Raw genomic sequence first — 24,430 nt, 5'->3', positions numbered from 1 at the left:
AACAATGTCATAGGTCACATCTTATTATTATCCTTTTGCTGCTAGGGAAACTGAGGCTCAAAAAGCTTAGAGGAATTGCCCAAAGTAACACGACTAGGAAGCTCTGAGCCAGAATTTAAGGGTAAGTTCTGTCTGACTTCAAAGTCCAAATTCTTAATAACAACAACAACAAAAAAATATTGACTTGCCAAAAAAATTTATGTCTGGGCCTTCAGAAAGGCACAGGGTTGAGTTTTCAGGTAACTGGATTAATTACCTAGGAGGCTGAGTGACCCTGTTCTTCATTTTGTGGGAGAGTAGGTGGCACCGATGTGGTCACTAAGCAAGTGACTGGTCCACCATTTGCATATACTGGCTGGCTGGCTGGCTGCCGCTCAGAGTCTGGACCTTTTATCCAACTTTCCAGGATCTGGTCAGCCTGGCACTCTTCATTCCTATGGGATAAAGCAAACCAAGGGGTAGGGGAATAGGAGACAGGGACTTAGAACTACCCGGTTTCTTTCATACACATCAGCATTTTGAAGATTTCTAATCAATAAATAATCCATCTTAACAATACTTCCCAAAAGAAAGCATTTTATGGTCTAATTTAAGCTTCTTATATTATTGTTTAAAACCATTTTCTTTGTTTTAGGATAACCATGTATGTCAAAATCACACAATTTCAGGGGGAAAGACCATAGAATATCACAGCTAGAAGGGATCCCTCCTTCACCGCATGGATGATGCATAGTCCCATAGAAGGTCCTAGGATGGCTTTAGAGATCTGTATTTAAAAGTCCTTGCCCTGCTACTTACTAATGGTGTGCCCTTGGGCCAGAAACAGGATCAACTCCTTCCTCTCCAAAACAATGCCTACCTGGCTGATGCAGTGGGGACTGAATGATGTACTCTATGCAAAGTGCCCAGAAAAGCCCCTGTAAGGAGTAGGTGGTCAACAAATGGTAATACCCTCCCTTGGGCAATATCTTCCAGATGTTCAGAGCAGAACTAGGACTAGAACCTTCTTTTCTGATTCTCATGCGTGTGTGAGTGTGCACACGCACGCCACGGAGCATTGGTGATGTTTGCTTCCATGAAGAACATGGTTTAGTCACCTTGTAATTAGCTGGGACTTTATAGTTTTCAAAGCACTCACTTAGATGATATTGTTCACTCTGTGCAACAACATGGAAAAATTACACAGGAGTGGTATTGCTAGGCCCACTTTGCCCATCAGGGACGGGAGGCTGAGAAAACGTGGTTTCCTTCAGTCCCATGGCTAGCCAGGGGCAGAACTAGACCACCACCCAGATCTTGTGGCTCCTTATCCGTGGCTCTTTGTACTAGAACACAATACGTTCTCACTTAAACACCAAACAGTTTCACCAAAGAGATAAGGAATGGTGGGGAAAAAAATACACGGTGGGGGTCATAAATGACATAAGTCACCCACAGTCCTGATTAGATAGTGAGGGAAAAATTGGACTTTGATATGATTGAGCAAAAGGCAGAGAGAAAACACTGACAAGGCAGTAAACAACTCTCCAGGAGGGAATATGGGACAACGGGGGCTTGTGGTCACTGCTGACCACAGTGTAACTCTTTCCTGTCAGAGAACTACTGGACACTCTAATTCTGAAATTCTGCAGCCCCATTCTTTCTAACTGCTTCTGCCTCTGCAGCGTCCTAACTGCACATAGGAGTTTCCTCAGACAAGGCAAACCTCATTCTTTATCATATTCTGGCTTTAGTTGTCTCTAGTCTCAAGGGGGTGGTATTTCTAAGACCTAGAATTTAGATCATCTTTTTTTTTAAATTTTTTAAATGTTTATTTATTTTTGAGAGAGAGAGAGAGAGACAGAGCGTGAGCAGGGGAGGGGCAGAGAGAGAGGGAGACGCAGAATCCAAAGCAGGTTCCAGGCTCTGAGCTGTCAGCACAGAGCCCAACACAGGGTTTGAACTCATGAACCACGAGATCATGACCTGAGCTGAAGTCAGACGTTTGACTGAGCCACCCAGGCGCCCCTTGAATTTAGATAATCTTAAATTATCACTGTCTTTCTGCACATAGATCTTGTAGTCTGACGTGCTGAATCAGATGGTATGGAGGCTAACTTGGCCATGTAGCAATCCAGACTATCTAGACTTTTCTTTCATGTCTCTTCATGGAGTCTTCACTGAACACTGCAATCACAGCGACCACGACCACCACCACAATCTCTTGTACTTTCAAATGCATTCTCTTATTTGGTTTGATTTTATTTGGTCCTGACCTCAACCCTCTCTTCCCACTTCTTAGAGGTTTCTTGACAACAGGCCAGTCTTAATCATCTTGTGTTCTCTACAAAAGTGTACTCTCTGCAAAATGCCTCTGTAGCTAACAAAATGCCTTATACGTACAACCTCAGTAAAAATGCTGTGAGCTATGTTGAAATAACACTAGCTCTATCTCTGTGACCAAAATAAGGGCCACTGCTTTCAGGGCCCTGAAACCATCCCAACCACTAAGCAGATTGCAAGATAGTAAGGAAATGTCTGTACCACAGATTAGAAACGATATTTTAAAAGGCCATATTGACCCAATCGTGGATCTTCCTTCCATTGTGTAGATGTGACCCCTTTTTAGGAAAGTTCTTCCTCTGTAGTATTACTAATCCTATAATGTTTATTATTTATTTTTGAGAGAGAGAGAGAGAGAGAGAGAGAGAGAGAGAGAGAGATTGAGAGCAAGTAGGGGAGGGACAAAGAGAGAGGGAGACAAAGAATCCGAAGCAGGCTCCAGGCTCTGAGCTATCAGCACAGAGCCTGATGCGAGGCTTGAACTCATGAACCATGAGATCATGATCTGAGCCAAAGTCGGTCGCTTAACTGACTGAGCCACCCAGGCACCCTTATAATATTACTAAGCCTATATTGAGTGTAACTATGATATATAGGAGATTAACTTGCATGTGTAAGTTTGTGGACTCAGACTTCATAGTGCTCATGAAAACATTGAACTCATGGCCTGTCAGTTGACTTACGTAGATATCATATTCAAATCCAAAGTATCTAGAGTAGGGCAGGGAGTGGAGAATAAACATGGCAGTTGTGGAGGTACGCTTCTGTTAGAAGAGTCTGCAACTGGGGACTTCTAAACCAGAGTTATATATTCAGATCAAGCCATTTAATACAAATTTACTGTGTGCTAAATGCCTCATCATATGTCATTTCATTCCTGCTTCATAATCCGTTTCGGATGGAGGCATCGCTAGCCCATTTTACAAATAGCAAAACTGAGCATCAAAGAGATTGAAGGATTCCCCAGGGTTTCATAGTGCCCAAGTCCCATGTTCTTTCTGCATATTGTGGCACCTCAGTTTTGAACATTTTACTAAGTTAAGAGACTTACAAAAAGAACCAAAACCCTGTTAGCAGTCTGTGTTGTCTCTATGTTCCGGTAAGCCTTATCCTTGCTTTCCTGAACTTTGAGTTTCAGTTGCACATCAAACCGTGGAGGCGGCCAAATGCTGGTGGCACCACTAGGGGTGAGCATGGTAGTGATCCTCTGACATGCCTGGCCAGGCTGCTGTCCACGTGAAATGATGCCCAGCAAGTCAGGGCCACCCAGGTCTGCCTACGCAAGGCATTCTTCCCTGATGAATGCAGGTTAATGTCCAAGGTTATAAACTGCTGGGAGGCGGGGAGGGGAAGGACTAATCTATGCGGTCTGTGGTCGCCAAAAGGTAAGCAGCTCTGCTTTAGACCGCTGGCTTGGAGGAGGCAGCGTCCCCGTGTACCTGTCCTGTGACTCTGGGCAAGTTCCTCGCTCTCTCTGAACCAGAGTTTCCTTATCCAGAAAACAGGAGTAATAAACCCTTCCACAGAGGGGTGCTGCGATTGCAAATCGTGTATAGGGAGAACCAGATGCATCATAACACCTCTAAACACAGCTATTAGTATTGTTATTGCTGCCACTGTTCTAGCAAGAAGAACTCGTGCTGGGAGCGTAAGTAAAATGATTTCTACCATGCATCTCTCAGTGGGTGGCACGATTTAGTCACACTTCTGACACTCCAGCCCTGAACGCCAATGGCTGTCACTAATCCTACTCAGCACTCTTTCGTCACTGTCCACCTTCTCTTCCTCCATTCTCCTTTGACACAAAGCAAATCTGATGAAACTCACATGTCCCCAGAGCAGATCATCGTGGTCTGATGAATCAAGCACCAGGGGCTTGAAGGAGCACCAGGCAGACACAGGGAAACCAGAAAGCGTGCCTTCAGGTGGCAAGTGGAGTCAGGAACACCAGGGGCGCCTGGGTGGCTCAGTCAATTAAGCTTCCGACTGGATTTCAGCTCAGGTCACGATCTCACGATTCGTGAGTTTGAGCCCCACGTCGGGCTCTGTGCTGACAGCTCAGAGCCTGGAGCCTGCTTCCGATTCTGTGTCTCCCTTTCTCTCCGTTCCTCCCCTGCTCATGTTCTGTCTCTGTCTCTCAAAGATAAATAAATGTTTAAAAAAAAAAAAAAAAGAATGCCAATGGTCTGTACTTGGCCTAGCCCCCTGTGATCCTTAGGACAGGCCTTGCTTGGCCAAACCTTCCCTAGGCAAATGAGCTTCAATTTTGTGTTTCAAACATTTCAATTTCCTTTCACAATCACATTCAATGTCTAACACTCCCCCATTTTTAGAAGCTGTCTGAGCCTAGACTCTGATGTTAAGACAGCTTAGTTCTTTGCTTCTTTTTCTTTCATTTCATTGACGGTTCATTCATTAGAGTGTTACACTCTATACCACTGGGCACTTGGTTTTTAGGGTCTTTTTCCTCCCATTTTATGAGTTATTCCAAAGGAATAGGTTCCTGAAAATTTTATACTTTCCTGTGATCGTGGCCACTCCATTATTTTTAGATTTCCACATAACTCTTATTTGCCATGTTCATTATTTGCCTGAGGAAGCAGACACTATTTTTATTTGCCTTCTCTTGAATTAGGTTTTGGTTTAGTGATCAGGAAAAAAAAGAACCCTGTAGAATGCACCCACACCCACACAGTGTATATCTAGGAAAACTGATGGCTTATACCAATCACTCTGGGTTTTATTCTGTTTTTTAGCAAAGTTAAAGACAAACGTGTAAAGTGTAAGAGAGAATGGGAATGGGGTAAATACAGTGTGTTCTGGTATTAAAAACATCATGGGGCCAAGCTTGGTTCTTGGGGAATAGGAAGGATCTTTCATGCCTAATGTGTGCAAGGACTTTGCAAACTCATTTAATGCTCTCGTGAAGTTGAGATCCCATTTTACAGAGGAGGATATTAAGGCCTGCAGAAATGAAAAGAAACAAACCGACATAAAGCCTTGGCCAAAGTCATGTGTTTAGTAAGTGCTATAGCAAGAGTGACATTCTTCCCAGTTTCTCTGGGTGGCTCTAGAGCTCTGTAATTTACTAGCTCTGTGACTTAAGGGAATCCCCTAATCCTCTGGGCCTCAGTTTCCTCACTTGAAAAATGATGTCTAGGTTAAGAACTACATGGTCTCCAGATATCCACTGTAGCTTTAACATTCTGTGAGTCCAGTGAGTGTGTGAGCGTGATCAGGATTGGCTGGTTATGAGCCAACCAGGTATCGGATAAACACCTCCCTATCAGGCCAAGGTGGGTAGGGGAGGGTGAAAGTTAAAAAAAAAACCCACAACAAACAAACTTTGACAAGACCTCTATAAAAACTGTGTGTTCCCAAAGGTTCGTCCTATTTGGCGGCTGCTGCCTCGTCCACAGCTTCTGATACCTAAGAGGACTCTCCCCCACAAACTGTAAGTAAAAGAACTTCCTTTGTCTGCCTGGACGGTACCTGGGAGTAAGGGGTTAACAATGGCACTACACAGGTAGAGGAGAAAGTCTGTTTGCTTTTGTTTTCAGGAGAAACTTGATGGTGGCTGAAAATGTGATGTTGTACTGAAATGATTTTCCTCCCTAAGCGTGAATGTTCATCCACACCTTTGCTGACTCTTTGGAGGCAAAATGCTCAGGATGGATGTCAGCTCCCAGTGTGACCTGCATGAAAGCTCTTCTGTCTTTGGCCTAGGAGAAACAGCTTGAATGCACTTATTTGGTTAGGTGCCAATCATGTTTTGAGGTTCCTGCTCATTTCTATTCTCCCCATGACAACTGCTTAATTCAATGATTTGTTTACATATCTATTGCCTGATGTCATTTTCTTCATTCTCTTCCTATTCCTACTAGTGCTGGCGCTGAAGCTCCTTTGTCACATAAATGAGCTCCTGGTGTATGTTGCTTGTTACCCTTGCCTTCACCCACTGCTCAAATGAGAAAATGGAACAGGCTGGGAATTGTCACAGAGCACCATCATCATTTGTTTATGAATTGTCAAATTTCCACTTGTTTGATGCTTTCTGTAACATTTCCTACTTTGAAGATCCTACAGTTTAAGTTATTTGGAATAACTCAGAAGCTGCTGACGTACTTTAGGATATTTGTTCTACTGTCTGAAAAATAGATGTCTTATGAGGATATGCTGCCTTTATGCACAAGGGAGGGGCAGAGAGAGAGAGGGAGGGAGAGGATCCCAATCAGGCTCTGCCCTGTTGAGCGAGCATAGAGCCTGACAGGGGGCTTGATCCCATGAACTGTGGGATCGTGACCTGAGCCAAAATCCAGAGTGGGACTGAGCCACCCAGGCACCCCAGGAGATGCTGCCTTTTAAAATAAACTTCTTTCTAGTTACCTAGGGCTCCGTTAGCCAATTGGGATCCAGTAGGGGCTTGGGCTCTGCTGCCATTAAGCCAAGGCACATCTGGGGACCACCCCAGACCTACGCTAAAGCCTGAGGTGCTGGATGGAGACCAAGAAGTGCCTTTGACCTAGGTGCCAGTTTAGAAGAAAGAGCAACACTCAGCTCTCTTTCTGAGCTACCTCATGTGTGTTCAAAGCATCAGGGATCAAGCTGTCATAGGGCATCTCACTGCGCTTGTCACCGTGACATGGGTGTGGGTGGGTGGGTAATGAAGCTGTGGGCATCTTCACACATCTATATGTAAAATCTTGCTCGCAGTGCCTGGAGGTCATAGGCTTTCAATGTATTAGCTCCTCATGTCTTCTTGAAAGCCCATCTGCCTTGCACATGGAGAAGCGAATGGACTCTTTACTCCCTTATATTTCTCTAGGAGTTAAATATTCATTTTTACAAATCATTATCTTTTCACAGAACCTCTTCAAGGAAGGCAGAAAGAACTGTAGGTTTCATCTGCTATTTTTCTAAAAAAGGATTGGAAAAAGGATTCCAAGTCAGAAGCCAGTAGGATGTGGTTTATAACCCCAGGGCATCACAATTTAGGAGGGGCATCAGACATATTCTTTCCCAGGTTCAGATTCCCCATCTTTAAAGTTGGCAGGGTTGACATCTCTGAGGTCACTTGCACTTCTGTTTTTCTGTGATTACCTTCTATTCTCATATTTCCATACAAACTTCTCCCAGATTTGTGTATGTATCACCTGTTAATATATTACGTATAATAAATAATGTAATATATACACCTATTCATTGAGAAATCAAACATTACAAAAAATTTATAAAGTAAAATGTGAGGGTCACTCCATCCCATTTCAGTCCCCACAAGTAACTCCAGGGTGGTTACTCTCTGCTTACATAGATGCACAAACAGTATGTGTTATACCAGTAAAAAACTTTTTTTTAGGTTTATTTATTTATTTTTAGAGACACAGAGACGGCATGGACAGGGGAGAGGCAGAGAGAGAAAGAGAATCCCAAGCTCCATGCCGTCAGTGCAGAGCCTGATGCAGAGCTTGAACTCACGAAATTGCAAGATCACGACCTGACACAAAACTGAGAGTCGGATGTTTAACCGACTGAGCCACCCAGGCGCCCCAAACCATTTTTTTTAACTAAAAAAGAATGATACTAAATATTACATACTTCCTTGAAACTTGCTTCCTCCCCCCACCCCCCATTGTAATAATACAATGTGAACAACTTCCTATCACACTTTAAAAACAAATCGGCTTGAGACCTCAGTGAGCAGAGGCTGGGGAGCACAGAAATCACTCTCCACGGTCACCCACTCCTGGCTATCTTCCTGTCTCCAGGGATGAACATTGGTCTGTGACCCTGTTTTATGATTAACAGAGGGGCAACATTTGTGCTGATGTGATACAGACCTTTAATCTCTCTGTAGAAGTTTAACTTCCCATAAGCAGTATTGGTTCAATTTGACCTTTTCTCTGTTTTTTTTTTCTGGTTGAATCAGCACACTCAGACTAAAAAAATAACTTGGTAGTATATAGAAACATGGGATCTTGGGTAATTATTTTTTTTAACATTTATAAAGAGATATATAGTAATATCCAACATTTTCATAATGCATTATAAAACATCTTCCAATTTATCATGCAATTAATTCGACGAACATATTTGGAGCAACTACAATGAGTACGGGTGCTCACAAGTTACATTAGACCTGGCAGTGAGACAACCAGAGCAGATATTAGCACCATTTATTCCATAGTAAACTAAGACTCAGAGAAGTTACTGACTTGCTCAAGGTCCCAGTGAGGAGGAAGCAGAGCCAGTGTCTGAACCCAGGTCTGTCTGACCTAGGATCAAAACCCTGTGTGAATATATGAGATGTTTATTAATCGACAAGCTCTATAGTGTAAGGCTGATGAACCACAGCCCAAGGATTTTGGGTCCTCTGGGGGTGTCATCAACAAGTACTCTGGGGGTGTTATTGGGGACATCAGAGTCACCCAAAGGCTGATTCCTTTCACCAGGCTCACTCTTTCCTTGAAAGAGGGGAGTACTGCCCCTTATCCTAACTTTGTGCCTTATTAGTTACATGTCCTTGGACAAATAATTAAACTTTCTTATATTCTTTCCTTATCTATTATATAATGTGTGTGGGGGGAGGGGAGAAGCCCAGCTGCCTTCTGAGGGTATAATGAGGAATAAATTATATAGTGCATGTAAAGCAATTAGCAGAGTACTTGGCAATAAATGGTCATTTGCTATTATTGGGTGATGTTTTCCTTTTGTTTCATCAGGGAAACATCTTTATTTCTTATTTGTTAATTCCTTTATGCAATTACCTGAACTGAGAGAGAAAATCTGCACTTTGGTCTGAAGGTCACCAATTTCAGGTTGGCTTTTATCCACATAAAGAACTAGTGGCCAGATTTAAAGTTAGTAATCCCCGAATACAAGCTTAGGAACTAATATATAAATGAGGGGAAACCCTATCTTCAGGTGGCTGGGATGGGAGGGGTCTCAGAAGATCATCTTCTCTAGAGATCATTGCCCATTAGTCTATCCTGTCTGTCCCCAGTGACAGTGCTGTGGTTCCACTCTTTGGGGTTAATGCGAGAACCCCTGTTGAAGTGAGAGTGGCATCAATGACACCCTCTTGTGAATTAGTTCAGTAGCCATCCACTTCTTATATCAACCCTGCCTTGAAGGGATGCAGAAAATGTGAAGAAATTGATTTGCCATGCGGGGCAGCACTGGGTGGGGAGCTCTGCCTCATCCTAGCTGAGACCATGGGCAAGTCTGTTAACTTCTCTGGGTATTAACTTGCTGGTTAACTAATGAAGATAATAGCTGCCTTGGTTACCCCATTGCTGAGTGGATTAAATGAGAACTGAGATGTCCCTGTGCTTGCAGGAAGTAGAAAGCAGGCATGGGGCATCTACCCTATGGATGAGTGTTTGAGAGGGAGAAGACCAGGGAAAGGAGGAGGTCATAGGAATGAATAGGACACCATTCAAGATAATCCTTACCACCATTTTTTTTTCTTTGATAGTCCAACACCTGCAAAATTACTCTTTCTAACATCCAGATGAGAGTGCTGGGAGCTTGCATTTTTGACTAGCCCAAGGTGGCAGCCGAACAGAGGCAAGATTCTTTTCAGAGGGCCACTGCTGAGGAGGGTGCTTGCATAGGGGATCTTCAAACCAGAGTCTCTCTTTGCTAGAGCAGTGAAGCTGAGAGGGATTGGAGCAGGGATCACTGTATGACTTTGGCATACAGAGTGATCCTAGAGTCCATGGGAGCCTCCAGTCCAGAGCCACTTAGGGAAAATCCTCCCCTTATATCCCAAATGGTGTCATAGGTGGTCGAATATAAGAAAAAAGAGACTTGCACACCATACTCTATGTCCCAAAGCCGAAGGGAGGTTAACTGCAAGGCCAAATGGCAGTTCCTCCTCTCAAGCGTGCTAACCAAAGAATAATTCAGGCTAACAGAATAAAATGGGAGATGGCCATCGAGGCTGAAAGCCTCACTGTCCTGGCTTCAAGTCATCCAGAGCACCCAAAGGCACCAGAGATCCACGGAGGGATAGTCAATGACCGCAGTGCCGTCTATTTGTCAGATTTGAGTGGGTCACTAGTTAACTGGTTCAGTCTCAGAATCAGTGAACCCAAAGGTCTCCTGGAAGACGTTCTATTTAGGATGACCATGAAATTTGGCATCCCACCTTCCTCCATCATGGCTAATTGCAACTACTTAAGCTAGAGGGGGAAAAACCCAGGCTTCATTTGTTTATCCATTATGGACATGGTTCAGAAATAGAGGGGCCCACAGGGCTTGGTAGCATACATTGGCTGTCTTGGTCATGAACCTGTCTGATCCACCTGCAGTTCTGTTCAGGACACTCCCACACTCTTTTCCAGACCTGTCACCATGGCCCACCGATTTCCAGCCCTCACCTCAGAACAGAAGAAGGAGCTCTCAGAAATCGCCCAGCGCATTGTTGCCAATGGGAAGGGGATCCTGGCTGCAGATGAGTCCGTAGGTGAGTGCAAGTAACATCATACAAGTGTATTCTTATTTCTACAACTTAGCAAAGGCAATCAACAATCATATTCTTTCCTCTCGGAGGAGTAAAGGTACACAGCAATGGGAGCAGAAGACCCAGTAAACATAGACATTTTGAGTCCTGTAGTTCCAGTGGGTAGATTTCTGAAAAACAAAGGAAGAGACTCAAGCCCTCCATTTTAAGGCCCCCTTGCCAGAAATCATTTGGGTTTTTTTTTTTAATGTTTTATTTATTTTTGAGAGAGAGAGAGAGTCAGAGAGAGTAGGAGCAGGGGAGGGGTGGAGAGAGAGGGGGACACAGAATCTGAAGCAGGCTCCAGGCTCTGAGCTGTCAGCACAGAGCCCAGTGTGGGGCTCAAACTCTTGAACCACGAGGTCATGACCTGAGCAGAAGTTGGATGCTTAACTGACTGAGCCACTCAGGTGCCCTGCCAGGGATCTTTTGAATATAGACTATAGCAAGGCCAGGAACTCAGTAATAAGAATGAGGTCAGATACACAGACCTCTGCTGCTGAGAAGTCAGTGTAAAGTCAGCTAAGGAAGGTCAGGGAAGGCAGGGAAGTGTCCATAACTGGAACAGGGAAGGGCTTGTGGCTGAGAGAAGCCCAGGATGGCACAAGGGAGGGTTGTGGCCGGCCTCTATGGCCCACCATAAAATGATAGAAGCTAGAGGAGTCAAGAGCCCGCCCCATCCCTCCTTCTACTGTATCGTCTAGTCAGATTGAGGGCTGGACCTGGGGGTGGTGGGTGGGGGTGGCTAGAGAGGTCTGAGGGCCTTACAAACCCACTTGGACCCAATGGTGGCTTCCACCCACCTGGACCCTGACATGTCCATTCCATGCACTTCCTAACCAGCATCCTGACAGCAGCCCAGGTCTTTCTTGAGGGAGCCAAAAGGGAGACAGTTTTGAAGATCTGAATAAAACAGAGTCTTGCCGTCCTGCTGAGGGTCGCTGAGCTAGAGTGGAGGAGGCCAGCAGTAAAGCTCTGGCTTGCCCCTCCAGCTGCGTTTGGCCCGCCCACCTTATAGGCACCATGGGAAACCGCCTGCAGAGGATCAAGGTGGAGAACACTGAGGAAAACCGCCGGCAGTTCCGGGAAATCCTCTTTACCGTAGACAACTCCATCAACCAGAGCATCGGGGGCGTGATCCTTTTCCATGAGACCCTCTACCAGAAGGACAGTCAGGGGAAGCTGTTCAGAAACATCCTCAAGGAAAAGGGGATTGTGGTGGGAATCAAGGTAAATACTTCCATTTCCACCTCCCTTGTGCCTCATCCCAGCCCAACTCTCAGCACAGTCACTGGGCCAACACTCTGGACACCCTCATCATCCAACTGTCATTAGTACTCCTTTCCAGCATCATCTTCCCCCTGAGGACCAGATCCTCTTCTAGACTTTTGTGTCAGTGCCTTCTTCTTCCAGCCAAGTTTTCTATAAGGTACTTTATCTCCTGGTGTCTCAGTTTCTCCATTTCTAAAATGGGAATAGTAGGGCGTACCTCATAAGGCACTTATAAGAATGAGGAGTTTATAAAACAGTTCCTGTCACATAATTATTATTTATTTCAGGATCACTATTATTATTGAAGCATTTACCATTCAGTTATAACTCTGTTATCTCAAACCACATGAGCTCAGGATTGAAAACTAGTATCATTTGAGTGCTTACAACTCCAAGTGCTCCTTTAATCTTCCTCATAACCTCTGGAGGTCAGTTTAGTTATTATCCTAATTTTAGAGATGAGGCAAGAAAATGGAATTACAAGGCATAGCGGTAACTTGCCCACAGCAAGGCAAAACTGGAGCCAGTTCAAACCCAGGCTGTCTACCTCTCTGGCTCATGACCTCAGATTCTGGTATGCCGAGAGTAGGGACTGTGTCTTTATTCTTTTGATTTCCTGGAATAATGTAGTGCCTGGTATGTGCAGGTGCTCATGAAATTTCTCTTAGACACATAATTTAAGGGAGCTACTCCTACATGGCACCTCTACATCCCAGGTACTGTCAGATTACTTCTTATTTACCAAGCTCCCAGTGTTTTCCATACTTTCCATCTTCTTAGTGTTGACACTCAGGCATTGTTCCTTCCAGGTAACTTCCCTTCTGCTGTGGACTGAATTGTGTGTCTCTGCCCCTCCCTCCGTCCTGTTACTAACACACCTTTGGAATTCAACTCCTTGGCTTATGAAAAATGACAACTATTAGTACCAGGGGCTCTGCTTGTGTTTTCCTGGGGCCCATGACATCTGCTAATTGCTTGTTAATTATGTTCACAGTTAGACCAGGGAGGTGCTCCCCTTGCAGGAACCAACAAAGAAACCACCATTCAAGGTAAGGATATCACCCACTGATATGAATCATGCCAATATGTGTTAGAAATGATGGCAAGCAAAGAGGGAAGCAAGGGAAAACAAAATATGAATATCACACTGGTTTTAGAGCCACACACATCTGCTTTTCAATCCCAGCTCCTCTATGTAATAACTGTGTGACCTCAAGCTAGTCATGTCAATGTTCTGAGCCAGTTAAAATGGGATGACAGTGTCTGCTTTGCAGAATAGTTGTGGGAATTAAATTAGATAAGGTACATAAAGTGCTTACCACAGTGCTTTGTGCAGAGAAGATACTCTGTACCTGAGAGTATAAGTTTTAGAGAAAAATCCAGCAGCAGAAGAGAGGAAACGTCCCAGGTTTTGGAATCAGACTCACCAGGGTTTGACTCCTGGTCCTATCACTTCCCAATTAGACAATTTTGCAAGGTACTTCACTGCCCAAGTAGATAAGTATGAATCACAGCTTTGGGTTAGCTAAGCGGAATTTGAATTCCTGTTCTGTCACTTGTTAGCTATGCAAACTTGGTAAAGCCACTTAACCTCTTGTAGCCTGGGTTTTCACATCTGTAAAACTACTATAATATTAACTATTAGAATTCTTATGGTAATTAGATGAAATATGCAAAATTCCTAGAATCATGCCTGGAACATAGTAAATACTAAACAAATATTAGTTCCCTCTATTCTTACAAAGTATAAAGCCCCAGATCTTTGGGCACAGTATCGGGATTGATATTTATTTGCCTGGATGTTTTCAGTCCTTAAGCTCCACCAACTGAAAGGTAAGGCAAAGAAGAACTTCCTCACTTCATCAGTGCCCCAAGGATCAGGGATAAGGGTGCAAAGAAGTGTTTTTCTCTTTTGTGACTTGCAGGGCTCGATGGCCTTTCTGAGCGCTGTGCCCAGTACAAGAAAGATGGTGCTGACTTTGGGAAATGGCGTGCTGTGCTAAGGATTGACAACCAGTGTCCATCCAACCTTGCCATCCAGGAAAATGCCAATGCCCTGGCCCGCTACGCCAGCATCTGTCAGCAGGTGCTCAGCCTTCCCCTTGAGCTAAAACAACAGTAGGAAAGAGCCTTCTTCAGAGCTTCTCTTTCCAATTTTACTATGAGTACATGAACCTTATCTCACCCCTGTATCCTGGTGGCATTTTGTACCACTTTTGCTATAGCTAGGTATGGTAGGGTAAGATTTGCTTCCACAAGTTAGCTATGAACCCAAAGGCTGATGCCATCAACAGCTGCCCTCTGCCAAAGCTCTATAAGCTGAGTCTTACGAGTGATCCAGCCCCTAGGGCCAGGGCACTTGCTTGCCTATGCTCCATCACATCTAAAACGTGATCCTCTGAGATCCCTAGCTCAAGAGTGACAGCTCTGATTTAGCCCCAATCCAAGTAGTATCTTGGAAGATGGTGACCTGACACTAGTTTCCAACATACATTTAAGTGTCCTGGGATCCCAGTTAACGTCTGATTTGCTTGTGTGGGTGTTATGTTGGAGTTACCAACATTCTCAGAACTATAAACAGTGCTTAATTCCTTAATTAACCCACACAAGGGGGATCTTTCTTAGTGATCTTGACTGCACTAAATGGGTGACAACTAGGTTCTGAGGTAGCTAGAATAATCTCTAGCATGATCTGTATCTATAGAAACTATGGGTTTTTATTTTTTTTATTCACTCCCAGGAGAACTTTTTTTTTTTTTTTTTTTTAAACCTCACTGTGCTTTTTTGGCCAAGCTACAAATGCTCTTTAGAAATCCCATTAAATTTCTTTTCACTGCCTTTAAGTCAGTGAATGGTATTTCTCTATAAGGGCCCCATTTTATACCAACTGCAACTGTCAAACATCTTTTTTTAAGTTTATTTACTTACTTTGAGACAGAGAGAGAGAGACAGTGTGAGTGGGGAAGGGACAGAGAGAGAGGGAGACAGAGAATCCCAAGCAGGCTCCTCGCTGCCAGCACAGAGCTTGACTCAGGGCTTGAACTCATGAAACTGTGAGATCATGACCTGAGCTGAAAGCAAGAGCCCAGACGCTTAATCGACTGAGCCAGGTGCCCCAGGAAGCTGTAAAACATCTTCTTAAGGAAAGGATCACAGTGAGCAGAGCTGCTCTTTACCTCTTCCTTTTCCCTTTTTAGAATGGGCTGGTACCCATTGTTGAACCAGAGGTACTTCCTGATGGAGACCATGACATGGAACACTGCCAGTATGTTACTGAGAAGGTAAGTCTTGAACATGAAAGTCCCAATTCCAGTTGAAAAATCTTGGTACTTAACATATATCAGCTGTGATATATGAAATGTTCTTCAGTTGGAATCATTACGTAGCATTGAGAAGGTAAGGAGGTACTTATCAAACTTTTTTTTTTTTTTTTTTTTGGCACAATGGTATTCTCCATATGGAAAAAGCACAGAATTTTCTGTACTAAGACTTGCATTTCACAATCCACGTCCCCAGCTGTGGGACCTTTGGTAAATCCTGTTATCTTTTTGGATCAGTTACATTATATGTAAACAAAGAAATTTAAAAATAAGATGAGTAAATGTGAAATGTAAGAAACAAAACAGATGAACATAGGGAAGGGAAGGAAAAATAAGATTAAAAACAGAGAGGAAGGCATACCATAAGAGACTTTTAAATACAGAGAACAAACTGAGGGTTGCTGGAGGGGACGTGGGTGGGGATGGGCTAAATGGGTGATGGGCATTAAGGAGGGCAGTTGTTGGGATGAGTACTAGGTGTTGTATGTAAGTGATGAATCACTGGGTTCTACCCTTGAAGTCAATACTAGACTGTATGTTAACTAATTTGAATTTAAATAAATAAAAATTTAAAAACCTGTATATTAAAAAATAAATAAATAGGTAAAAATAAGACGAGCATCACGTGAGAAAAATGTAATTAGAAGGTACTTCATTCATACTTGCAGTGTAACCTGATTTCAGTTTCTCCACTTGCAAAAGTAGGTGGACTGAGATGAAGCTGGTTGGGAAGCTTTGGCCAAGCCTCATACAAGAATACCTTTGGCTCGCATCCCTGCGACATAAAAGTGCCAAGGTCAGGTGACTGTCAGGCTGGCTCTGGGTTTCACTTGTTTGGACCTCTTGTCCTTCAGGTCCTTGCTGCTGTCTATAAGGCCCTGAATGACCATCATGTTTACCTGGAGGGCACCTTGCTGAAGCCCAACATGGTGACCGCTGGACACGCCTGTACCAAGAAGTATATGCCAGAGCAAGTGGCTATGGCCACTGTCACAGCTCTGCACCGTACTGTTCCTGCAGCTGTTCCTGGTAAGGCTTTCCTTCTCCTCTGACTTGAGATCTTAGCTCTCATCCTGTGAAGGAGTTCCACAACCTCTTGTGTTTGTCTAAAAGTCTTCTTTTTTCCAGGAAACAGACCTCTGTATCTCAGAGGCAGCCAGCACTTTCCCTCATACTCCATGATACCACATATCCTGAGTCTGTCCAAATGCACAAAATCCATTTATTTCCTCAATATTTAATCACCCTCCTTATTTATTAAAGCCTTTCTTTTTAGCCCAGTTAACCTCAGCAAAAGCTAACTAATTTTTACAACCCAGTTCCATGCAAAGAGAGAAAAGATTGAGGCATCACATTTCTTTTAGGCTCATTGCTCGCTTTCTCAAGCCAGGCACATAAACTGGGAATAGTAGAGAGGAATGGCTTCTTTCCTTCCAGGTATCTGCTTTTTGTCTGGTGGCATGAGCGAAGAGGATGCTACTCTCAACCTCAATGCTATCAACCTTTGCCCTCTACCAAAACCCTGGAAACTAAGTTTCTCCTACGGACGGGCCCTGCAGGCTAGTGCACTGGCTGCCTGGGGCGGCAAAGCTGCAAACAAGAAGGCGACCCAGGAGGCTTTCATGAAGCGGGCCCTGGTAAGATGCTACTGCTTCTTAGCTACTTGATCAAGTGGATACTTGGAGCTTTCTTACCTGGGGAAGCATTGCTTTTTTTTTCAGGCCATGATGGTATCTCCAGAGAGTGTCTGCTAGATATTTGAAAAGGTGGCATTAGAGCTCAGTAGGAAGGAGAGGGCTAGAGAGAGTTGTGAATTATCCACACTGGGAGCTTAGTTGATGACAGCAGACTGAAGGACAATCTCCACAGAGACACTGGTGAAGGAACATAAGAGGGCCAAGGACTGACCCCAGGCACCTTTCATTTTGGGGAGATGAAGAAGAAAGCCATCATGACAAGCAGCAATAATATGAACCAAGGATCCTGGGAACAAATGGAGACAAGTATCAAGGGGATCAGTAGTAACACGCTACAGGGAGATTCAGAATAAAGGCTGAGGGAAAGCGGACATTGGCATTTAGGAGCATATACAGCGACCCTCAGCTCAACGATTTCAATAGAGAGAGAAGAGGAAAGGTTGTCAGGAAGGAATGTTGGTGGGAAAAGGCCCAGAAAGGATACCAGGAGAAATAAGGACTAAAACGATTTTATTCAATCAGTAACCATTCCTTTTTGAATACCTAGTATGACCCAAGGGCTGGGGTGAATAAAGGAGATGCAGATACCACCTTCAGGGAGCTTAGGGTTCAGCCAAATAGGGGAGAGCCTGGCATGTTTAAGTGTAAAGCAAAAGGAGCCAGAGGAGAGATTAAAGACAAGGGCAGTGGGGATAACTGAGAGGACAAGGAGTTAGAAGAAACAAGATTGCACGAAACTAAATTTTAAATGCAGGTGGCAGAGTTGGTCTTGGAAAGGAGGGAAGAGGCAGCAAAGAAGAAAAAAAAATGGGTTTGGAATCAGGTCTGTAGAGGTGAAGGGATGTAGCAGTTGATTCCAGTTGAGGCCATCTGTTGAGGGTGATAAAGGAATGGAGATTTCAGTCTTAATTAACATTGGGGAAGCTCAGAATAGTCGTTGGAGTAGCCTGGGAGGAGACTGACCAGACATAATGGCCAAGCATCAAGCACGGTATGGCTGAAATGAGAGTAAATTTGTGGTGTGTTAACTTAGATCCTGAAGTTTCCTAATAGCTTAATCATGCAGGAAGATCCAGATCAATCTCAGTGGGAAATGGCAGGATAGCAGAGTAAAAGTTTAATAGGGAGCTAGGACAGTGCTGAACTTGAGCAATAGCCCTAATGTGGCTTGCTGATCACAGAGGAGGCTGGGCAAGGAATCAAGCGTAGCCAGAAGTTTGGTGATGAGACATTAAAGAAAGGAAGGCCCCAGAGAAGCTTAGAAGACATCCCACAGGCATAAAAGAGGTGTGAGATTTTAGAGGTAGTTCTTGACTTTGTTAGGATGGAGAGCTGGGTCTGGCTGTGCTGATGTGTGGCTGAGGAGGTGGGGAGATGTAGCTAGTATGATGGAGGGATTGTGAAAGAAAGGGCTGGAAGGGCCATCCACACAAAACAAGGGAAGTTGAGTTCATCATTCAGGATGGTGGTTCTCAAGCTTGAGTATGCATCTGAATCACCTGGAGGGTGTGTGGAAATACAGACTTCTGGGCCCCAGCCACTGAAGTTTCTGATTGAGAAAAACTGGGGTCAAGCCAAAGAATTTTCATTCCTAAAGAAGTGCTTAAGTCCATGCAACATACTTTGAAAATCACTGTAGATGTAGAAATAAGTCCCAGAGAGAGCAAGACTATAGCAACAGTGACTTGAAGACATGATACCATCGAGGGGCATTCAAATATTATTATTGCAGGTTTTGTAATTCTGGACTCATCTTTAATTGGAATTCATACAAGGAATCAAATGATAGTGTAATTACAACTCCAAAAAATTATATATTCTTGTGGACAAATATAGATGGAAAATGGAAAATTTTTTTTGAAATATTTTTTTTTGAGAGTGTGAGTGTGAGTGGGGGAGGGGCAGAGGGAGCGAGGCAGGGAGAGGGGAAAATCCCAAGCAGGCTTCACAGTGTCAGTGCAGAGCCCAATTTGGAGCACGAACTCACCAACCATGAGGTCACGACTTGAGCTGAAATCAAGAGTCAGAGGCTCAACCAACTGAGCCCCTCAGACGCCCCTGGAATAATTTCTTTAATTTGCTGTGTTGTACCTCTGGCTATACCTTGCCTGGTCCTTTGGCATAATATCTGGACCATTTCCTAGCAAACGACTTGAACAGCCATTGCAAGCTTCTCCACTGTTCAGATTGAAATGTCCATTCCCTTATCACTATATCAATGAGAAGTTTCTCAACTTTTAGTACTGTTGTTGCAATACCGTTGGTACTAAAAAGAGACCTTCTCAGTAACTGACACAAACCTCAGCCTGCCTGAGAAATGCTCAGAAAGCTGGGATAAAAAAGGAGATAATGTATCATAAAAGGAAAGGAAAGCTATCAGCATCAATATTTAGCAAAATCACTGTGGGAGAAAAAAAAATCCAAATGCAGGTGGAGCTGGTTTCAAAGGAGAGACAGAGAGAGTCAAGCACAGGGTTGCATTTGCTCTAACCCCATGTCCTCTCTCATGCTTGCTTTTTAGGCTAACTGCCAGGCAGCTAAAGGACAGTATGTTCACTCCGGCTCTTCTGGTGCTGCTTCCACTCAGTCTCTCTTCACAGCCTGCTATTCCTACTAGAACCTGAGGCCAACCAGCCTGCCTCTAGCTCTCCTACATGCCTTGGCTGGAGTGCTGAAAGAGAACAACTGACCTTGGACATTAGACAAAATCAGATTTGAACTACTGGAAACACAGTACCTGTTAAATTCTTAGACTCAATGAAAAAACATCAGTTACTAAAACATAGGTGTGAATATCAAGGATCTGACAAAATTTCACGCAATTTCCTTCCAACGGCTCCAGCTCCCCATGCCCCAGAGTATCTACCTAAGAAAAGAATAGACTTGAAAACAAAACCATTCAAATAACGACATTCAAATATCACAGAAGCTGAGTGCAGAGAAGTGCATCTCATTAAACAATCTTAGCAGTGATATGTTATGAAGGAGACAACTGCAACCAACAAAGAAATAAAATGTTCTAGAAGCCTTCGGCCAGTATCAGGTTTTATTTTTTGCTCTTGCTTCCAAAGGGCTCAGTATATTTCATTACCTTTGACTCTACTAGACATGACTGACATTAATGGTTAGGGTCCTCAACTTGGGCTACTCCTGGGAATAACCTGCCAAAAATTAAAACTCCCAGATGCTCAGCCCACACCACAGCCCAATTAAATCAGAAACTGTGGATGTGGGATCCTCTAAATATCAGGGTTTCTTAACAGCTCCCTTGGTGATTCCAACGTACAGCCAAGTTTCAGAGCTACCACGCTAAATTTCAAGTTTGAGGATATTTTGAAATGAAAGCCCTTCATAATATGAAACAAGCTAAAATGTAAAGTGATTTCAAGCAACACACGGAGTATTATGGGAGAATCAGTGTTGCTGTGATGCCTGCAGGGTTCCTCTTGAAGTGGCTCAGGTTTGGGGATATAGACTATGCACTCCCTCTGCACATCTAAGCATGCTACCTTGTTTTGCAGTGAATGCTATTCACACAATTATACTTTATTGGCTTTAATTTTCAAAATTAACCTACAGAAAAAGCATTATAGACAGCCATAGTTAGAAAAGAGAATTTAACTATTTTAATTTTGTGCAATATAAAAATAATGATTTTGGTGGGAATAAAAGTAATGATTGAACTGATAGAAGCTAGGAAATTAAAGGGAGAGAAGTGAGGGAACATTAATTCACTTAGTGGGAAGTCAAGATATTACTAAAAATTGATGGATTAAGAAATTGTGCTTAAAAAAAGAAATAGTCCTCTAAGTCTATTAAAGGAAATGAATAGAAATCACTAAAATATCCATATGTATAATTAAATATAGGAGAAAGTAGTAAACTAAATTTTTTGTCTTGAAGAGTACAAAGATAAATGATATTGCTTGGAGTAGATAAATTAAGAACTAGAGGCATAAGCAAAGTATTTAAGGCAGGAAGACAGAATTAGTCTAAAGGGGCTTTGTTTGAGGAGAGAGACCCGGGAGTAGGGCACACAGAAAATTTTTAACTCATGTGTCTCCACCACACTTGAGTGTCTGTTTCTGTATACTTGTATTACTTCTCTAAAGACAGCTATATTCATATAAACAATTCAAACCTACCTTAGAGATCATTTGGCCTGAGACTTTCACTTTACAGATGATAAAACCAAGCCTAGAGCAGTGAAATTACTTGCTGATGGTCACACACATGGGGGTTTAGGATAGAGCTGAGAGATTAGAATCCAGGTCTCTTTCTCTTATAATGGACACATGGCCAGGAAGGAAGGTAAGGACAGGACAACAGGCAGTGTTCAAAACCTCTATCACCAGTGTTGTAGGTCTTCTACGTTTCTTACCTCATTCATTCATTCATTCATTCATTCATTCAATCAGCAAGTAGTTGAGCTCCTACCATGTGCTAAGCTCCCCTAAAGCTGGCAACACCTGATGTGACAAACTCTTTCACCAGGAATTTTATCTAGAGCTCACTTAGCATCACTCACCCTATGTTGTACAGAAACCTCCTAGACTATCATTTATTGGTTGAGCAAGAATCTGTAATCAATGTATTTTGATCCAGGCCAAATTACACTTCCCTAGGGATAAGGATTTATATAATGTATTTTCCTGGCTATCATCTGGTATATTTTTCCAACTAAAGCACTACAGTTGTCTTTGAAATCTCAACCCCAGTAATTTATGCCACTGAGAGTAATATGAAGACAAATTTTATGAGGCTACAGACTTTAATTTCTATTAACTGTATGATCACTGAGGGAATATATTAGTGGGTTCCTACCTTTTGGCACACTGTCGGATTTATTCTAGTTATTGAACACCTGCTAAAAATAAAAGTTGGTACTAGGCACTGAAGGTAATTGAGAAGTTTCAGCTTTAGGCTAGGGGTGATATTTGCATATCACACAATCAAACTTAAGTAGCTAAGCAAGAAACACAGGTGCCATTGACTAGAGGTTGGGAAGTGGGAGGAGATAGCATCTAGGGTAAGCACCGAGGCATGGCCAAGGGGAAGGAACTCTTACAACTGCCTTTGTGTAAGAAAATTTACTGGGAGAAAAGGATATCTTGAAGGCATAGGTACCAAAAGCAGGAGAAGCCAGGGCAATATGGAAGCAGGGCGGGGGTGGTGGTGGGGCAGTGGGGAGGTGACTAAAGCACTTTTAAGAAGGTGGAGAAATAACAAGCAATCTAAAGACATTTGTCTGCTTGAGATGAAGAGCTGAATTTCACACATGAGTTTACATCATGCTGTCAAAAACAAGATACTGAGATGACTCATAATGATTCATAATGTGAGCTGATTTAACAGAAGCTGAAGCCAACTGTGACAATGAGAATATAAGTCTCTAGAACCTTGCAGAAATCTTAGAGCAGGCTTTAGGCAAAGCAGGAATAAGACTTCAGGTTCATCTGATGTAGCTCTCCTGGGGTGAAAGCCTCCGGGTTGACATCTACATTTCACTTTTAGCAACAGATGAGGGAAACGGGGCCCAGGACGCTAAGGCAGTGGTCCAAGGTCACATCACCAGTAGGTGAGACATGCAAAGTCCTCTTGGTTTGCAGAATTTGGGGTGGTGAAAAACACCAGTTCTGGAGCCAGACAATCTAGGTTCAAACGTTGTCTCTGCCACCTCCTAGCCATGTGACCTTGGGCACATTATAGAACCTTTCTGCGGTTCAGTTTCTTTCTCTTCAAAATAAAACAAGTACAGCATTGCAAATTATTGAGAGATTAAATGAGTCAATACATCTCAATAACAGGTTCACATCCTTTATAATTTTCACAATTCTGAAATCCAAAAGGCTCTGAAAACAAGAATGTTCTCATAAGTTTGCAGCAAATTATTTGGTGGCAAAATGTGACTTGAGACTGTTACCTTTATTCCACTTGATGGGATGCAGAGAAAATGTGCCTGATTTTAGGTTCTGACTCAGACCCTGCAGAGGGAGTTATACAATATGTAGCATAAGCACTATATTTAATCTCTAAAATCTGAAAAATTCTGATTTCTAAAACGCATACACCCTCAAGGCAATCAGATAAAGAATTGTGGACCTGCCCTTAGAACAATATCTATCTCATATGTAGGGTAAAAATGAGTTACCTATGCTCAGTAGAGCCCAGAGGGCTCATGTAATGCTACCAATTCCCTAAGCCCATTTTCTAGAAAGGATGAATGAAGAGACAGGAGTAATGGCAAAGGTCAACATAGGCAGTCATAGCTCTTTTTCAGTAGTCAAATAAAGGTTTTTCTGGCTGTAACACAGTCTGTCCTAACCTCCTGAAATGGTTGAACACTCAATGCTGGGTATCAATCTCTAAACATTTATAAAATCAGTCAACAAGTATTCATTTAGCACCTACTGCATACTTGGTGATGTTGACACTACATGGTCCTTGTATACTTACCATGGAGATGAAGAAGACAAGGGTACAGTTAGGAAACAAAATGGTATGCAAAAATGTGCTAAATCACAGTGGCATAGGCTACATGCTGAGATCAAAGGGGCTTTATAAAGACAGTAGGATGAATTACAGACAGCTAGTTATATGATCTTGGGGTCTTGAGACTCAATTTCCTCATCTGTAAAATAGGATTGCCATGAGGTTAGCAATATTTTATGTATAGTGCCAGGTATATAAGTTGTGAACAAATATTATATTTTTTCTCTGTAAATTGGCTGTTGAGAAATGGTCAAGGCACTTGAGTGGGTATGAAGATGAATTGACTGTATGTTGCCTAGAGTACAGGTTGGATATGTTGAGGACATTGTCAGAACTTAGAAGAGTGAGGCTAAGTAGAGTGATACAGTGGAGGGGAAGGGGAGGTTGGGCAGAGATATTATGGAAAGTCTTACCTTGAAGTAATGAGAAATAGGGACCTGTGAATAATTTTTGAGTAGGGAATAACATGATAAAAGAACAGTGCTGAAAATTATTATTTTTTGAAAGGTAGAGGGTTGGGAGGATTGGGAAGGTGGGAAGCAGCTAAGAGTGTAGAAATGCAATCCAGCACAGGCCTAGACTCTAGGAGGAGGGGGGGTGAGTGGAAATGACATCTTTTGCACTGAGGGAAACAACAGAAAACTCTCATGGAGCATTGCTATTTACCACCCTAATAAAGTGTCTTATTGCAACTTGACAGGCAAGTACTGGGACAAATAAAAATTCAAAATTCTTCTACCTCTGCTTCTCAAAAAGAAGCTTACATACATGTACAGACTTGGCTCTTTGAGTATGGTGGTGGCACAGTGAAATATAAAGCATCT

The 24,430-nt window shown here is 43.0% G+C and overlaps 1 protein-coding gene and 1 long non-coding RNA gene across 2 annotated transcripts; one reads left to right on the top strand and one right to left on the bottom strand.

The window, feature by feature from the left end:
• Positions 1 to 179: 179 nt before the first annotated feature.
• Positions 180 to 4,393, bottom strand: LOC109493884. The gene is made up of 2 exons (XR_002148358.2): positions 4,150 to 4,393; positions 180 to 434 (listed from the first exon to the last, which is right to left on the bottom strand). It is a non-coding gene; the product is annotated as an uncharacterized LOC109493884 (long non-coding RNA).
• A 1,294-nt stretch (positions 4,394 to 5,687) lies between these two features.
• On the top strand, positions 5,688 to 20,144 carry ALDOB (aldolase, fructose-bisphosphate B). The gene is made up of 9 exons (XM_006939334.4): positions 5,688 to 5,776; positions 10,668 to 10,789; positions 11,844 to 12,055; positions 13,092 to 13,146; positions 14,023 to 14,183; positions 15,295 to 15,378; positions 16,272 to 16,446; positions 16,855 to 17,054; positions 19,636 to 20,144. The coding sequence occupies exons 2-9, from the start codon at positions 10,678 to 10,680 to the stop codon at positions 19,729 to 19,731; spliced, it is 1,095 nt and encodes a 364-aa protein (XP_006939396.1). The 5' UTR covers positions 5,688 to 5,776; positions 10,668 to 10,677; the 3' UTR covers positions 19,732 to 20,144.
• The last annotated feature ends 4,286 nt before the right edge of the window (positions 20,145 to 24,430 follow it).

This window comes from Felis catus, chromosome D4, assembly GCF_018350175.1.
Source record: "Felis catus isolate Fca126 chromosome D4, F.catus_Fca126_mat1.0, whole genome shotgun sequence".
NCBI classification, from domain to species: domain Eukaryota; kingdom Metazoa; phylum Chordata; class Mammalia; order Carnivora; family Felidae; genus Felis; species Felis catus.
Note: the sequence above shows the minus strand (reverse complement) of the source record. Positions and strands in the feature narration are given on the sequence as shown.

What these genes read in the sequence shown, in the direction of transcription:
- ALDOB (XM_006939334.4), top strand. Translation starts at nt 10,678, where the DNA reads ATGGCCCACCGATTTCCAGCCCTCACCTCAGAACAGAAGAAGGAGCTC. An exon ending in GGATTGTGGTGGGAATCAAG is followed by an intron (nt 12,056 to 13,091) that starts GTAAATACTTCC and finishes TTATGTTCACAG; the next exon opens with TTAGACCAGGGAGGTGCTCC. An exon ending in CTTTCATGAAGCGGGCCCTG is followed by an intron (nt 17,055 to 19,635) that starts GTAAGATGCTAC and finishes CTTGCTTTTTAG; the next exon opens with GCTAACTGCCAGGCAGCTAA.